This window comes from Periophthalmus magnuspinnatus, chromosome 3 (genome assembly GCF_009829125.3).
Source record: "Periophthalmus magnuspinnatus isolate fPerMag1 chromosome 3, fPerMag1.2.pri, whole genome shotgun sequence".
Lineage (NCBI taxonomy): Eukaryota > Metazoa > Chordata > Actinopteri > Gobiiformes > Gobiidae > Periophthalmus > Periophthalmus magnuspinnatus.
Window position 1 is genome coordinate 16,982,394 of NC_047128.1, and position 18,118 is coordinate 17,000,511.

General features: G+C 38.9%; 1 protein-coding gene across 5 annotated transcripts in view; it reads left to right on the forward strand.

The window, feature by feature from the left end:
• Positions 1-18,118, forward strand: part of myo9aa (myosin IXAa) — a 164,223-nt gene that overhangs the window by 144,162 nt on the left and 1,943 nt on the right. For 4 of the 5 annotated variants that reach the window (XM_033983232.2, XM_055220978.1, XM_055220980.1 and 1 more), the window contains 16 exons: positions 285-503; positions 1,954-2,051; positions 2,539-2,666; positions 3,444-3,664; positions 4,704-4,820; positions 5,703-5,891; positions 7,531-7,581; positions 7,663-7,774; positions 9,704-9,765; positions 12,346-12,538; positions 12,621-12,749; positions 13,842-13,947; positions 14,747-14,878; positions 14,961-15,084; positions 17,619-17,803; positions 17,880-18,019. In XM_033983232.2, the coding sequence (XP_033839123.1) occupies positions 285-503; positions 1,954-2,051; positions 2,539-2,666; positions 3,444-3,664; positions 4,704-4,820; positions 5,703-5,891; positions 7,531-7,581; positions 7,663-7,774; positions 9,704-9,765; positions 12,346-12,538; positions 12,621-12,749; positions 13,842-13,947; positions 14,747-14,878; positions 14,961-15,084; positions 17,619-17,803; positions 17,880-18,019 (2,206 nt within the window). The remainder of the gene's footprint in view (positions 1-284; positions 504-1,953; positions 2,052-2,538; positions 2,667-3,443; positions 3,665-4,703; positions 4,821-5,702; positions 5,892-7,530; positions 7,582-7,662; positions 7,775-9,703; positions 9,766-12,345; positions 12,539-12,620; positions 12,750-13,841; positions 13,948-14,746; positions 14,879-14,960; positions 15,085-17,618; positions 17,804-17,879; positions 18,020-18,118) is intronic. The other variant, XM_055220981.1, reaches the window with a different exon arrangement.

The following is an 18,118-nucleotide window of genomic DNA, read 5'->3' on the forward strand; positions in this document are numbered from 1 at the left end:
AAAAACAAAAAAACAACATCATACAGAAGGAGCGCTGCAAGAAACACAAATGTTCAAATAATTTCATATTGTCAACATACAGCGTTTGTCACTTGTAGACTCACTCACTCAAAATATTGCTCAAGTAGGAGTAAAAGTATGCTGTTAGAAAAGTATAATTTCTTTAAAAAGTAACTCAAGTAAATGTAATGGAGTACTACCCACCTCTGGTTAGAACAGTGAACACTTCTCTTGACCTGGCTCTCCCATTGCCTTGACACACTGTGACTTCTGATAAACTCCAGGTGGGCAGAGCGGGCCAAAAAAAGAAAGCACGAATGGCCCGGACGCGCTCTGACTTCCTGACCCGCGCGCCCATCCCGTCAGTGGGCGGAGACTCAGACGACGACGACGACAGTCCCCTGAGCCCCCGCCATTTCACCCTACCCCTGCCCAAAGCCAGCACAAGCCCCACCCCTGACCACCCAGAGGCAGAGGGGGCATGTTTCAGTGATTCGGACATGGTAACAGCGCCACCTGGCCACGCTACTGTGCACCGCGCCTAACCTAACCTCTCCGCCAATGCAGCAATGCGTTTGAACTAACCCCAGAGGAGGCATTCGGAAAGCCCTATCTGAAATGATCTTTTTCTGATCGCATTCAGGCGGTTTTCTGTAATGTTCTCGTATCATTAGACTGTTGGACTAACACAATGACCGAATCTGCTTTCTGACTAATTGTTTTTCTTTGATTAATTTTTGCATGTTCTACCAATTAGCATTTCTTGTGGTTGACCTTTTGAATCAGATATTTCTTTCACCGAGGCTCTTTATTCAGCACCTTCTTATTATTACAGATGCACAATACAATCATTATGACTATATTGCTGACTAGCAGCATGTTATCATGGCCCTATATTGGCCCTGATCATTTTATTATCACACACTGACAGTATAGGTTACACTTTGTTGTTGTTTTTTTTAAAGCTTTAAATAAAAGCACTGCACAATATATCATAATTTATAATAAATAACAATTTCAGTTGGAACAATTTAGAGAGTAGAATTGATGTCACTTCTGGGTCTAAAAGAGATTGCAGTAGTTTAACGCCATCCAGATATAAACAGTGGTTAATTTGTAAATCAGATTCTGCCAGGACAAAAGGTAGATTTAACCTGTGTCCATATAAGGTCAAAGCATTGTGCCTAAACACACAATAGGTGAGAATAAGTTCTCAGGAATGCCAAAACTGATCACCTCACTCAATGTAAAAACATATAAAGGCCATTTTATTTGTTGGAACACATTTTTATGTGTTGCACTGGAATGTTCATTCATTCTGACTCAAACCACAGCAGCACCTGCCACTGAAGTATATGTAAACAGCACTGTGTCATAGTGTCAAACACAAATATAAAAATCAGCTGTGAAGCTGATAATTGGATCTGGAAGTGACATCATGACTTAACAATTTATCTTTTTTTGTCTTATTATAGGATTCTTAGTTCAGTTTTCTGAAATGTTGGTGTTGGAGTTCAGAATCACATCACAAATCAAATCACATAAACATTTGTCAGAACAATCAACAACTGTCAGAACCACTGCAATTAGATTATTTTTCCAAAACCGTGCAGTCCTGTTAAATAGTTTTTATTTCACAATTAATCCACCTCTCAGCTCTTCACATTAGGATGGAAACTGAGATCTGAAAACATCTAGTATGTCAAATTATCACGAGTGATAGTTTAATAATTGAATATTCTCCAAACTGACATGTTATTCTAGAGACAACCTTATTATAACCAGGCTTATAGCACCATCTAGTGGAATGAAAGGAGTGTAGCAGAAACAAGGCCCATGGGTGTGGTTCTAAGAGATGATCGCATTAATTTCAAACCAATAAATTCATCCCTTCTTGAAATGTCTGGATCTATAAATATCTGTGCTAATGTTCTATGGGATATATTGTTTCAGCTCCCTAGTGGTGAAGAGAAGAAAAAGATGCACAAAGCCATGTCCTCGGGAGATTTGGGAAAAGTGGAAAGCATTCGGAAGAACTCTCAGGATGGAAGGTCCTTAACACACTTTTTATAATTCAAATATGTATTACATTTTTCATATTTTAAAGAGGGGGTATTATGTCAATTCCACATTTTGAAGCTTTCTACCATGTTATAATGTCCCCTCATCAAAACCACGCCTGAAGAGGTTTTATATGTCATCCATGCATGTTTGAGTAATCTAGCGATCTCTCCCGGGCCTTATTTGAACACTCCTTATGGTTAGTTGTAAGATTCTGTTCAATGATCCGCCCACAAGCCTAAGTTACCCATGCTCCCACACGACAATTCTCCATAAATATATAAAACATACAAAACAATACACAACGCACATTCAAGTTCACAAACCTGATGCGATGTGCAGTAGTGGGATGCACACTCACCCATAGAAGGAAAATACCCCCTCTTTAAACAAAGCACTCATATTATTGAAGTGTTTTACTGAGCTGCAGAAATGGTATTACATGGTACTAAAGTGTGATCTAAAATGTGTGAACAGGGTGCGTAAGATGCGTTTCTGGGCCAAAAACAAGTATGGCGAGAAGAAGACGTCCCGAGAGAAGCTGATCTGTGGAGCCGACTCTCTGGATCTGGACTCTACAGATGCTGCAGTGCTCCTGGGAGAGGGTGAGGGCACTGGACCACACATGTGCATCTGGGATTATATATTTACCACTTAGAATGTCACTTTGTTGTAACTACACTGCGGAAATACACTGTAAAGTTTTACATTAAACTTACTTCTGACAAATTTCAGCCTAGAATTTATACATGATTCCTGACAAAATCAACAATAAACCGAGTCTTATTGTAGATTGACTAGTATGAAGGACGCAAGGCTGCCAATCTGTGCAATAGTGCCCTCTGACTCCCACTCATCACACACATGCACCATATTTACACTAGGCAAGGTGGGTGAGGTGTCTTGCCCAAGGACACAACAACAGAACTTTAGTCAGTTTTCGAGGGAATCGTTCTTCCGATTTTTGGGTTGGTGGACCGAGCCTCTAACTCAGCCACAGTTGTCCCACTGAAATACTAAATATTAACTATCTATTAACTATCTAACTAATATAACTAACTTTCTGGAGGTGGCACGTCACCTGCATGACTCTATGGAAATATGTTAAAACCATATTTGTTTTATGACATAGTGTGTAAATTATAGTTAAAGCAACATTTCCATGGAAACAAGCAGGATGTGGCTCTCCTCTCGTTGGGTTTGTGGAGATGCAAGCCTGCTTTCAGTAACAACGCACACTTTTCTAGGTTGTCTTTCAATACAATAGAAATATGCAAAAGTGCACTCTTGTAATATTGTCTTAAACTTTATCAACCCACAAAAATTTGAGAGATTTGTAGTTTAACTCATGTTCTTAAGCTGGTGTCCCTCTGCCTTTGCAGGTCAGGAGAACATGTCCCCTCCTCTCAGTCCCAGCAGCAGTCTGGAGCGGGGGAGCAGGGACCTAAAGGAGAACAAGGAGCCCTCCCCCAAAGTCAAGAGGAGACGCAGTGTGAAGATCAGCAGCGTGGCACTAGAGCCCGCCCAGTGGCAGAACGATGCACTGCACATCCTCTCCTGCTCCAACGACTACCGCAGCATGAATGACTTCCTCATGAAGAAGGTAAAGTGTTTGGTCTATGGTTTATTCAAGAGATGGGCAATTCTTCATATTGATCAATACAGTTTTAATTTGTCTCATGAAAAACACATAATAATTGTACATGTTATCAATGGTGGAGACTAAGTAAGTAAGTAGTGTACAGTTTTTAGGTAGCTGTACTAAACTTCACAGTGGATACATTTTACTTTTACTTCACTACATTTGAGAGCAGGTATCTGTTAGAATACTACATTTTGTAACTGGACTGAAAAGTAGTATTTATCTTATAGTTTGGGACCTGCTGAAAGGCTGGGGGTTATTTTTGGCACATTCATAGTGAAGAAGTATTCAAATAAAACTGCAAGAAAAATTTGAGGAATAGATTTAATTGTTGCTGTTCAACAAAAAATTGCAAATTTCTGTCTCAAAATCACATAATTTTACACTTTAATAGTTTACATTTTTAGGATGGCACTTCAGTACTTTTACTTCAGTACATTGTTTCATGTGATACATTTACTTGAGTATTCTTTGCTTCTGTATCTGTACTTTTACTTCCTAGTACTTCCACCACTCGATCTTATTTTTATAGCACTTTTCTAAACAGTCAAAAATGCTAAACAATTAGTACAGTCGTAGAAATAATGCATTACAATATTGAGTGTATGGAAATAAACAATACACACTTTTAAATCTTTGGCATTTAACACAAAAAAGTCAAATTTCTCCCTTCAAAGTCGTCAGTCTGCTCCAAACCACATGCTGACAGAGGATTGGCTGTAGATCTGTGCATTAAAAAGACCCAAGCTGATCATGGAACATTTTAAATCTTGATTAATAGTTGATTAATTGCACAGGCATAGTATATTCTTATGCTTCAACTTTATTTACCAGCACGTCTTAAAAAAATGATGGCTGATGTGTGACTATGGTCCATAATGAGTTCTATAACCTCTGAATTGTCTTTACTGATACTGTCCACATCCCCAGTCTCACTAAATAACACTGAAATACTATGGATTTCAATGTTATTTCAATGTATTTCTGTATCTCATTCCAGATTAATGACTTGGAAACGGAGGACAGTAAAAAGGACACCATGGTGGACGTTGTTTTCAAAAAGGCTCTGAAGGAATTCCGTCTGAACATCTTCATCTCCTACTCCACAGCTCTGGCGGTATGCGTTTATATTCAACCCCTTACAATGAGAGCAGATTTTTCCTAAAACGCCTGACTAAATGACTCCTAATTCAAACTTAATCTGTGTGTGAACCCTCTGGAGCACAGACATATGGCTGGGGCTATTTGTGAAGCTGAGGCTCTTTAATTTGGGCCTCTCTCTGTTCTACTCTCATTATAAGTGGGAACAAGCTCTGCACAGAGGAGCATCAAATTTTAAATCTGAAATGTAGCGCTCACAATTCATAGGCAGAAGGTTCGGGGTTTGATCTCTGGGGGTTTTCTGTGTGGAGTTTGCATGTTATGAGTGGATTTCCTCTGAGCACTCAGGTTTCTTCCATCAGCGCAAACGATGCACAACAGGTAGAATCCTCCAGCTAAGGTAGTCCTGACCAAGAGTAGCTCATGATCTGGACATGTGGTGTCAAATGCAGAGGACAATAAAGTGTACTTTAACTTAAAATCCTGTTTAGATTTTAGGTTTGGGTAGATATAAGGAGGAGAAGAGCTGCTGTTTGGGGGGGTGGTCTGATAGGCAGTAGATGCAGCAGGTGTTGAGTTTTGACAGTTCCCTTTTCAAAGCCGAAGCCTAAATTATAAAAAATTTGATTTAGGACCTTGTAATTATATAAGGCTTATTGATTTGTGTGTGTTTTTTAGGCTTTTTTATTTGTACAGTGCATGTTGATCCTTATTCTCCCCAGAATGGTTGATTTGACTGAAAATAAGTGGGTTACAACTTTCCCTTTATGTTTTACATAGAGCTTCACAATTCCCTTTTACCAGGTGTTTAACAAAAAAGAATAAATACAGAAAACTCCCACGGTGCCCTAAATATCTGCCGCCTGTTTCCTTATGTCATCATTGTGTCCTGTTTCAGATGGACGACTGTAAAAGTGTGCGGTACAAGGACCTGTACGCTCTGTTTGAGCACATCCTGGAGAAGAGCATGAGGCAGGAGCAGAGGGACTGGAGCGAGTCCCCAGTCCGAGTCTGGGTCAACACCTTCAAAGTGTTTCTGGACGAGTTCATGACAGAATACAAGCCTCTGGACAGCACCGTCACCAAGGTAAGACAGGACTACGCCCATGTATATTTAAATGTGTTTGAATGCATTTACATTTTAGGCGTGAATGGAGGACATGGGTCTATATAACTACAGATGATTTACTGTTTTTGAAAGAAATCTCCACGCACTTGATCCACAAATGTTGAACCTTATAACCTTACTTGCCTGGGATTGGCTCAACAAACTTGCCATATTAATCTTGTGGCTTAAAGTCCTTTCAACTGACAACAATCACATCTTTGCGCTTGAATAATGACACCACTTTCAAGTTATTGTGAAGCTGTAATTTCACTTTTTATGTGTTTATCCTGACAGAGCCAGTTTTTGTTTCATGTGAATAGGCCATAGACTGTATATATAAATGGACATAGCAAACCTACTAGCTGCTGTGTTACAAATAGGAAATGATCATGGTTCTTCCACCTCCATCAACTGTGGCTCCATTTCACTTTACATTAGAAAACTGTCACCCTTCCGTAAATACTGCTGTCAGGCTTGTCATTTTGGTCTTAAAATGTTCGTATTAACCCACTCCACACCTACTCCAGGTATTTTTATTTCACTATTGTATCCGTAACTCAAGATATGAACATTAATAAGAGACAAATCAGCTGCCTTCTTTTCCCGAGTTTGCTCCCACTAGTGTTAGTAATAGGTTTGATTGACAACGTTGTTAATTGCCCGCCCACTGCCAAACTAGCGGTGTGGGCGTGAAGGGGCATTACCTTCAACAGCTTCATTTGACTGGAGACATACGCTATGGGTCACGTCGTACTCACTTAGTCCACTTCTTTATACAGCCTATGGGATAGGCCCCGTAATTACAGAGATATTAACCATAAACCTTAAGTTACCATAAAGTTAAGTGGTGAACAACTATAACAACTCTATTGCTGCGTTTCATTCAACAGTCTATTGGCCAATAATATGTAATTAATACTGTTAAATTCTACATTTTTTTGTTGAAATATTGCAAGTTGTAGGGTCTTGTCAAAATTACGCGGTCAAATTATCTGGGTAAACAATCATGGATTCTAGATATTTCACAAGAAAATACATTGTAATCAAAATGGAAAACTGTCTTTTGCCCTCCATCTGGCAGTAGGACATCATCACAATCTGAAACCCCTATTAGCAAATCATCAGAGGTGTGTAGAGTAGCCAAAAATTGTACTCAAGTAAGAGTGATGTTACTTCAAAATAATGTTACTCAAGTAGTAGGAATACAAAGTAGTGGTCTAGGAAATTACTGAAGTAAGAGTAAAAAAAAAGTATTTGGGAAATCTACTATTTAAGTTATAGCTGTAACTAACATCTGATTTATAATTTTAAGTTAATGTAATTTAAAGGACAAAATATTAAATAATGTACAAAATCTGGTGTTTTCATAAGATAGACGATAAAAATAAGAAAAACTAAATCATATTTGAAGGAACGGAACATATTGTCAACATAAAACTTTTGTTACTTGTAGAATTACGCACAGTCAAATATATTACTCAAGTAGGAGTAAAAGTATGATGCTAGAAAAGTACAATTTCTTAAAGTGGCTCAAGTAAATGTTACTGAATACTACCCACCTCTGTGTATCATAAATAATTTAGCACAAACTTGATTTCTCCCTTTATTTGCCTTCCAGCAGGTGCCAAAAACAGAGCGTAAAAAGCGGAGAAAGAAGGACACAGACATTGTAAGTCTTTAGTGTTTTTTCAAACTTTTGCCGAGCTTTACCTGGTTCTCATTTAAACATGCCATTCTGTCTGTGCTGCAGGTGGAGGAACATATGGGCCACATCTTTAAGTCCACACAGTACAGCATCCCCACCTACTGCGAGTACTGCTCCTCCCTCATCTGGATGATGGACCGCGCCTGTGTCTGCAAATGTGAGCAAAATGCAACGACTGACAAATTAAATAGTATTGTCATAATACTGAAACTAGATACTCAGTTAGAACAGGTATCAATACAAAAAAGTGGCATTCACAGGACGGAAATGAACCTTTCCTGAATAGCTGCAGATGGATCTTGAGCTGTATCAGAACAAGTATAAGACCTCATAGACTAGTATACACCCATGGGCCACTATGGAACCTCCCTGGACGACTGAGGGATTACACAGATATAAGACCACATGGTAATCTAAAAGAAAGTACTAAGATTTAATGTTGAAAATCACATTCTATTGTCTAAATAGTGTTTTTTTTTTTATTATCATCATGATGGTATTTCATTGCGTCTATAGAGTCAATAACAATTCCAATACCACAAGGATAATAAAAACTCTTCCTTTAGACAGTAGAATGTGATTTTCAGCATTAAATAACATTACTTTCTTTTTTATTACCATGTGGCCTTACGTCTGACCCTAATCGCTTAGTGGTCCAGGTAGGTTCCACAGTGGTCCATGGGCATATACTAGTCTATGTGTTTTATACTTGTTCTGACACAGCTCAAGATCCATCTACAGCTCTTCAGGAAAGGTTCATTTCTGTCCTGTGAATGTGACTTTTTTGTATTGATACCTGCTCAAATGAGTATCTAGTTTTGACACAGTTTTAGTATTCAACCCTGTTATCAAATGTCCCCAAAGGATTACACTCTCTCAAATGTCATGCAGTATTTATGCTGGTATTCTGAGTGTAGTTCTTTTGTTTCCTGCTGTTTTCTGGATTAGCAGCATATTAGCCTTTTCTCAGTTCAGCTTAGAGGCTAATCACAATCCTTTAAGCCCCTTACTTTTAGAATGAGAATGGTAGCTATAACCCAAATTTGACATTTCTGAAGTGATCCATTTGTTTCAGTGAGGTCAGTTGAATATACTGAGGCTAAATGATACATGTGTCAGAAGTATTATTTAGTAAGTCCTAGTGCAATATTCTGAGATAAATTATACAAAATTTACTATTTAGAGGCTTTAACCATGTTATAATCGTTTCCCCCTACCTCTGTTTTCACTGCCACCAGTACACACCCACTACTCTGCATTTAATCAGTGATACACGTTGGATTTGGCAGTGTCATGTAGCCACAAATAAAAAAACTGCTACTTATCCATATGAGGTGCCGACAGAGGCAGAGGCAGATGGGAATCAGCTCCCGTTGGGCTCTGTAATTTTCCAACCTGGAAATCAGCGGACTTGTGTCTTTTATTAAGTCATTTTAGACCAATATTACAATTTCAAATGTTCAAAATATAACTTAATGATCCACGGGTGTCATATATTAGATTATAACTATAGGAGACACAAGTATATGTCCTTACTGAGTACTCTCCTGCCATATCAGTATTTTAATAACTTTATTGAAGCTCATTACATTATTTGAATGACACATATTTCATTGTGTGGAGTATTTTTTTGTTGACTCACTTATGATCTTTTTTGACTGCATTTAAACTTCCACATTCACATTTGGCCTTATTTTATTTAATACTCAACCCTGAAACTCAGCTCATACCTGTGCTATTAAATGAATTGTCCTTATAATAGAAATGTAATGGATTTCACGCTCATCTGTATGACCTCAAATGCTCAGAACCGCTAGAGCCTTTCTCCGGCCCCTCCCCCGCCTGCCCCTAATCAGATTGTTTTCAACTGGACTCATGGGGTCTGCTGCCGCTCCAGACGTTTACACACACACACACACAGTCCATTCTTTGCACACACCATGTTTTCTTCATACCGGAGCTTAGATTTTGATTCTGAAGCTATAGGGATTTTTTAATGATTGGAGTACTTGTTGGAAAATGAGGAGGAACTGCTTCTGTCTGAACAATGGGAATGACTTTGTGGATGTGTCTGTGTCTCATGCAGTGTGCCGGTACGCCTGCCACCGAAAGTGCTGCCAGAAGATGACCACCAAGTGCAGTAAGAAGGTATGCTCCTGCAGTTTGCACACAGCTCATAGACTTAGGTATTAATGTTGTCTAATAGTACTTTTTCTTATATTACCATGTGATGTTATATCTGTGCAATCCCTCTGTCGTGCAGGTAGATTCCATAGTGATCCATGGACATATACTAGTCTATGTGTCTTATACTTGTTCTAATACAGCTCAAGTTCATTTTAATGCTGTAAGGAAAGTGAATGTGACTTTTTTCATAAATGAATATGTAGTTTTGATATTGATGGTCCCTGTTGTTAGAAGGTAATGATCAATAGATGCTATAAATTCAAATCAAATGGTATCGGGTTCTGTATAATGCTGTCATTTGCAACATACCATTATTTGGTCTTTGATGAACAATTATAATACCGTATTTTCCGCACTATAAGGCGCACCTAAAAGCCTTTAATTTTCTCAAAAACCCACAGTGCGCCTTATAATCCGGTGCGCCTTATATATGGATCAATATTGGTCAATTATGACACCCGTAGTCAGGAGGCGTCGCTGAAGTAATAGCGGTAATAACCCTTTAAGGACTGAGCGCACTATGGGCCAGTATAACTCACCTAGACCTAGACTTGTATTATTTTTTAGCCATAAAAAACATGTTAAACGAAGTATCAGAATTTGCTGCATTTTTTCACACAACTACTTCTATTTTACACATCCATCCGTATTTTTTCTTTTACGCGTCGAATAAATGACTGGGAAAATCCCCGCAGCCCTCGCGCTCTCATTCGTCATCTTCAGGACAACAGAGGCAGATTACCGTAATGATGGTAAAATATTTAGATAGCCCCGTGTCTCCGCTTTGAGACGCCGTTTGAATTTACATGAAGCACGACTGGGCGCGGAGTTACACTGCAGGAAAGTCCGCAACCCGCTCTATCGGTGACGATAGGATCCGACGCTATAGGGATAACGGGGAGACAGCACCGGGCGACATACGCCACAATCTGCCAATGGATTGCGGATGCCTGGGCTGGTATATCAGTCTGAACTGTGGTCCGAGTTTCACGGAGGGAGGAATTGTCACTGAACTGTTAAGACAACAGCAGCGACACGGATAATGGCGATTTTGACGAGACGGAATCGTGCACTTTGAATGAGCTCGACCAACTGTTCGAACTCAGACACTGAAGAGGAAGAACTCGACGGATTCGTGAATGAGGAATGAACTGAAAAAGTGAGCTTTACGTGTTTCTTTCACGTGTTTACAACTAAACAAGGCTGGGAGATATTGTGAATATGGACATTAACGTTTGAACAACGTTGAGTTATTGTTATTACTTTGCACTATTTCGAGAGTTACTATATTGTGAATGCATTAACTTGTTTTGTGAGTTTGACTGACTTATCTGACATTCCCTAAAGCGCAGCTCCATCTCGCGGATGCGTAACACAACCCCAGATACTACAGTAGTTTATATTCTATGCGGCTTATAATGCGGTGCGCCCTATATATGGAATTTGTTTTAAAATAGGCCATTCATTGAAGGTGCGCCTTATATTCCGATGCGCCTTATAGTGCGGAAAATACGGTAGTTTTAAGTTAGCCAGCACTCTTACTTCTTGCCTTTAGCCAGTCAAATTGTATAGATTCTTTTCATATCTAAGCCAGTAGTGTAAATAAAGTCTATCTGAAAAGTATCTATTGACGTATACAGTTAGTGTACTTCTTCATTTGCTACTGCTGTTTATGTATTTGGCGACATCTGGTGGCTATGGATCGCATTTCGTCACAACTCACACCGTCTGGCAAAAAAGTGACAGTTGTTCAAAAGCAGCAGAGGTGTATTAAGTTAAAGGTGCAATATGGAACTTTCTGGAGGTGGCACATCACTTGCATGGCTCCTTGGACATAGAAAGACATACTTAGGAACATTCATCATGGAGATAGTTCAGTTTTATGCCATACTGTGGAATATTATAGCCAAAAGAACAACATTTCCATAGAAACAAGGTTTGTGGAGATGCAAGCCCACTCACAATAAAAACACATGCATGAACTCAATCAAATTTTAAAAATGTGCTTTTCTTAGCCAAAACGTTACACACTGTGGCTTTAAATGTTAACATGGAAACTTTAGGACAACTGGTTTAATACCTGTTCCTTGGTAAGTAACTACCAACTCAAGTCAGAATAATTTCAATATCAAACTGCCCCCTGATGTGCGCACCATTACTGACTTTGGTCTTTTTAAATCCAGGCTCAAAACATATTTATTCAGACTGGCCTTCAACACCTAGTAATGTTGTGACACATTATCATTATTTATATTTTGTTGTATTAATGTATTTTATTCTATTTTATTCTCCTATTTTACTGTTTTAGTATGATTTTAACTTGTTTTAATTTGATTTTACTGGGAAGCACTTTGGTCACTTTGAGTGTTGTAAAGTGCTCTACAAATAAATGTTGATTGATTGATTGATGTTTTTGAGAGTAAGGGTATCTTGTTTAAAATACCACTCGTTCACTGTAGTTAAGCGCATGTTTTGTTGTAGCTGTAACATGTGCACTAGCTCCGGTTAACAGCATCTTCCCACATATTGTTTGCGTCGCAGTTCGACCCTGAGCTCTCGTCCAGACAGTTCGGAGTGGAGGTGTCCCGTCTGACCAGTGATGAGCGCGCAGTGCCCCTAGTGGTGGAGAAGCTCATGAATTACATCGAAATGCACGGCCTCTACACAGAAGGAATCTACCGCAAATCTGGGTCCACCAACAAGATTAAAGAGCTCAAGCAGGGACTGGATACTGGTATGAAACAGAAGACCTATTCACAGTTTAAATTAATTGCGATATGTGATACAATTTTCTCAGTGGTGTTTTTTTTCCACAGATGTCGAGAGCACAAACTTGGACGACTACAACATTCACGTCATTGGGAGTGTGTTCAAGCAGTGGCTGAGGGATCTGCCAAACCCACTGATGACCTTTGAACTGTATGAGGAATTTATCCGGGCCATGGGTAGGTCCAAGCTTTCTCCAAGAAAGTCTTATCTCACTCTCGTCTTATTAAAGTAGACTTTGGTAATGGGCAGGGCAATATAACAAAAATAAGACACTTTTTTAACATATTGATCAAGCTAGATTTTCAATTTGATTTTAATTCAGATTTAGTTATTACGATTTAATCCAAAAGTGTAAAATTGGCTCTGTCTAAATTACACTTTATGCTTGTTGTATTGTCATATACAGAAGTGACTTTATTTAATCTGTAATCGGTGCAAGACCTAGGGAGGCAGGAGGGAGAGAAGGAGGGAGAGGAGGAGGGAGAGGGGGAGGAGAGGAGGAGGAAGAGCAGGAGGAAGAGGGAGAGGAGGCGGGAGAGCGGAAGGGAAAGGAGGAGAGAGAGGGGGAGGAGGAAGATGAAGAGGAGGAGGAAGAAGAGCAGGAGGGAGAGGAAGAGGAGGATGAAGAGGGAGAGCTAGGGAGGAAGGAATTTGGGGCGTAGGAGTTGTAGGAGGATTTGTTTTATACTGTAAACATTTTATTAAACAAAAGTAGTTTAAATATGTATTACTTTTGACACCATAGTCTCAACGTAAACTCGTGAGAAACTATATGCTGTCTATATGTGTATCTATATGTGTATCTATATGTGTATCTATATGTGTATCTATATGTGTATCTATATGTGTATCTATACGTTATATCCACCTCAACTGGATTCTGAAATATTGTTTTAGCTAAATATACTGTGAACTTGGTGCACCTTCCTGACTGGACTGAAATGGGTTCTGCACTTTGACTACAAAATGACTATACAATTTGAATAGCAATTTATGTAGCGTAATTTCCTCCACACACACAAAAAAAAATCTGTCTTATTCTACATAAAAAATGCTAAATGCTTAGATCTGTACAGACATGTGATTCTTGTATTATAAAATGTGAACTTTGCACCGAATGTTATTATTAAAACATAAATCTAATAATACTTGCTATCCTTGTCCAAAAAAAAAAAACGCAATTACAGATATTTCCCAAATTGTTCAGCCCTGCTCTGCATAGACGGACTGCTACAATACCTGTGTGATGTAACGTGTGTGTTTTTCAGGTTTACAAGATAAAAAGGAGATGGTCCGTGGTGTATATTCAGTTATCGACCAGTTAAGCAGAACTCATCTCAACACGCTGGAACGCCTCATTTTCCATCTAGTCAGGTGACACTCCTCTCAGTTTTGTGTCAAATTGTAATAAATTGGTGGTTTTCAGATTTGCTTTCAGATGGAGGGGCCCTATTAATTACATTGTATTTTCTTAAAGAGGGGGTATTATGCTAAATTGACTTTTTGGAGCTTTCTACCATGTTATAAGATTGTACCCTCATCAAAAACATGTCTGAAGAGGTTTTAGATGTCGTCCATGCATGTTTCAGTAATTTAGCGATCTCTCCCGAGTACTATTCGATCCCTCCTTGCGGTTAACAGTACGATACTGTACAAGACTCAGCTCACAAGCCTATGTCACCCATGCTCCCACATAACAATTCTCCATAAGTATAGAAAAACAGGATACAAAATGATACACTACAACTTCACAAACCTGATACGATGTGCAGTAGTTTCATTAGCAGGATACATGCTGATTGTGTGATAGCGCTCTGAAGGGGAGTGACTTGTTAATATGTTGTTTTCTGAAAATACAATATTTTCAAAACTATAAAAGGTGACATGGCGATCTAAATATGTTATGCGTTAGCATTTACCAACCCATAGAAGTGTAATACCCCCTATTTAAAAAATAAATAAATAATATCTAAAAGGTGAATTCACTCATTTTGAACCTGATCCATTAATGACCAGACCAAAGAACTCACTGTATTACAACACAAATCTGCATTTTAACAATATTTCAGCTGCTCTCCATCTGTGTTAAATATTATTGACCTGTACAATGTTATAATGTCATCTGAAAAGCAGCAGTTGTAACTTATTTGAATAACCAAACTTTTGCATTTAGAATTGCACTACAAGAAGATACCAACCGCATGTCCGCTAACGCCTTGGCCATAGTGTTTGCTCCGTGTATACTGCGCTGTCCTGACACCATCGACCCTCTGCAAAGTGTACAGGACATCAGCAAAACTACTGCGTAAGAAGATGCCGCACTTAAGAATACTTTACGCAGCCATTGGATTTGATATTAACTTGTATTGTTTTATTGTCTTTACCAGATGTGTAGAACTTATCATTTGCGAGCAGATGAACAAATATAAGGTGCGGCTAAAGGACATCAACACACTGGAGTTTGCTGAGAACAAGGCCAAGTGCAGACTGACTCTCATACGGCGCTCAATGGTGAGACTTGATACATACCTATAATTCATGCTGTGTTATCAGATATGACTACTCATATTGAGTCTTTGTTACGAGTTGAAACCAAAGCAAAGTGTCTACGTTTGCAGAGTCATCCCAGTATTTTTGTTTGATATGAAATCTCTGGATGCAAGTTAAAGCGTCCATATTATGCTGTTTTCTGATCTATGTTATAATGTTTCCTCGTCACAAATAAACATGTGTGAATGAAACAAAACACAACTCCAGGTCTAACACATAACCCTGCATATATAAGTAGCTAAGTTCTTCTCTCAAACTGAAAACACTCCACTGTGTTTTTAAACTCCATACACGGTATTAGAATAATTTAGATAATTCTACCTCTGGAGTCCCCTAAACAAAATGTAAAAGGTAGATGTTTATTTTCTGCTGTTTCATGACATCACAAGGTGGAACAGAGCATTTTGAGCTTTGGAGATGTAGACAGACTGCCGGTAATAATAAAAGGTTAATGAAACACATGTGAATGAAACAAAACACAACTCCAGGGATGTTTTTAATGAGGAAACAACATTATAACATACATTTGAAAATAGTGTAATACAGACCATTTAATTATCAGAAAAACATGTTTTTTTCCTAGTCAATGAAGAGTTAATTTACTTAACGCTTTGTAAGACTCAAACCTCCTAGGGTATATTTTAGAACAAAATGTAATTGTGTCAACTGTACAAACGTTTTTGGAGTGAATACATTTCTGGAGTGAATACATTTCACCACTCATCCAAGAGGCTTCTTCAGTTCTGACCAGATAATGATTATGCAAAACACGACTATTTGGTAATAACTTTTTACTGTAATCATCTAGGGTGTGTTAGTTTAAGTATGGGTAACTCCTCCCTTCAGACAAATATAGGACAGTGACTTATGCTGCTTTCATGTGCATGTCGGTAGTGGTGGAAAAAGTACTCAATTTTGTTAAGTAAAAGTAAAGAGTAAAAACTAAAAGTATTTGAGTTACAGTTAGCTGTTTTTATTTGTATAGTTTTGTCTGCTCAAACTACAAACATACTTTACCTTTCAGGCTTTTCAGCGGTTCTCAAACAATAATAAAAAATACTTTTACTTTTTGTCCTGTTCAAAAATGTAGTTAAGTAGAAAGTACAAATACCTGCTCTTGAATGTAGTGAAGTAAAATTGAAAAGTATCCACTTTAAAATGTACTTAAGTCAAGTACAGGTACCTAAAATGTATACTTAAGTACATTACTTTACTTGTACTTTGTTACATTCCACCACTGCATGTCTGGCTGTTCGGATGGGAGAGTTCTCCGAGAGCGATGCTCGTTCACTTGACCTGTGGTTGGGTGCTGAGAACACACTGTGTCTGTCTGTGACTGAATGTTATAAGTAGAAATTATTGCTATAGGAGTTACCCCAAACATATTGTTCACCTGATACAAAATATCTTGCAGTCTTAGTCGTTGTGAACTCCATTTTGACTTCACCAATCAGCACCCCTGACGTCACAACTCTGGTCATTCATGCTGCTTCCAAAATTTCCATTTCTCCAACTTGAGCAAACAACTTGGTGCAGTGTTCATGTGCAACTTCTGCTCAGAAAGTCGTATTTACAGTTTATCTGGCACCACACCGGACTGAAGAAGCCTCTTGAATGAGTGGCCAAACCTATTGACTTCAACCCTTTGTCCTGTAGACACAATAACATTTTCCTTTGAAATGAAACCTACCTGGACGACTGAGGTATTACACAGAGCTCCTAGGGTATACACAAAGTTTTCCCTTGAAACAGAGCCCTTTCTCTGTCTTATTGAAACCATTTTTCAGTTCCATGCCCCCTGACACTTGTTCATGTGGGGTTTTGCTCCTGTCCCTAACATGTCCTCTCCTTTACCCAGAAACCTGTACTAATAGCAGTTAGATTCATGAGTATAGCACGCACTCTGGTATGTATCCATGCCGCCTGGACTCCTACAGCAGTGTTGTGCTACCAGTCCGTGTCTACACCATCCCAAAGTATAAATGTCATCCATCTCCAAAGCATGCTCATAACATCCCAGCAGATCTGTCCCAGTCCCGCTTTTCATGTTGTTTTTGACTTTTCACAATTAAAAAATTTGAACAATAAAACACAATGGTTAACTTTTAATGTACTCAAAAGAAATATTGAAATGGAGTGGTAAGTGCTGTTCTGTGTGGCATCATAGCTTTAGCTCTTTGAACTTTTGTGTTTGTGAGTAGATGTTCGACAGATTTTCTTGGAATAAAAATGTTTAATTTATTCTTATCATACTGTTTTGCTTTACTTCTTATGCAGCCAAATACAGCTAAAAAGGTAATACGTGTACTGTATTGTTCTGTGACTTTTGTGGCAGTGTGCTTTTAGCCATAGTCTGGATAGACACAGTTGGGAACTTATCGAAGAGAAATTGGATTAATTGAATGGTTTATCTAAAATAAGCTTATTGTGAGCTCTACCCACTACCAAAATATACCAAAATCTTCATAATGTTTTTTCTCTTGTGTTTCTGACAGCGAGTAAACTACCACAGTAGCTCCCCTCAGCTGAGCCCGCGCCTGTCCACAGTAAAGAACCCTGTGATGGAGCAGAGCTGTAGTGAGGAGGCAGCAGACTCTGGGCTGACAGAGAACCAGCAGGCGGCCATGCAACAGGAAGAGAGAGTGCTCACAGAACAGATTGAGAATCTGCAGAAAGAAAAGTACGCACATCTACACAATACTGGTGTCTGCAAATGTTCACTGTACTATGTATAGTGATGTGGCTGTTCTCTGCAGAGAGGAGCTGACCTTTGAGATGCTGGCTCTAGAGCCCCGAGCCTCCGATGATGAGACACTGGAGTCAGAGGCCTCCATCGGAACAGCAGACAGCTCCGAGAACCTGAATGTGGACTCTGAAGGACTCTCAGACTTATCAGGTCCATACTTCTACTGAGCTTCAATAGAAATTACTGTTCAATTTCAGATTGTACTACATTTTACACTTTGCTTATTCCTGCAACATTAAAGAGGGGTTA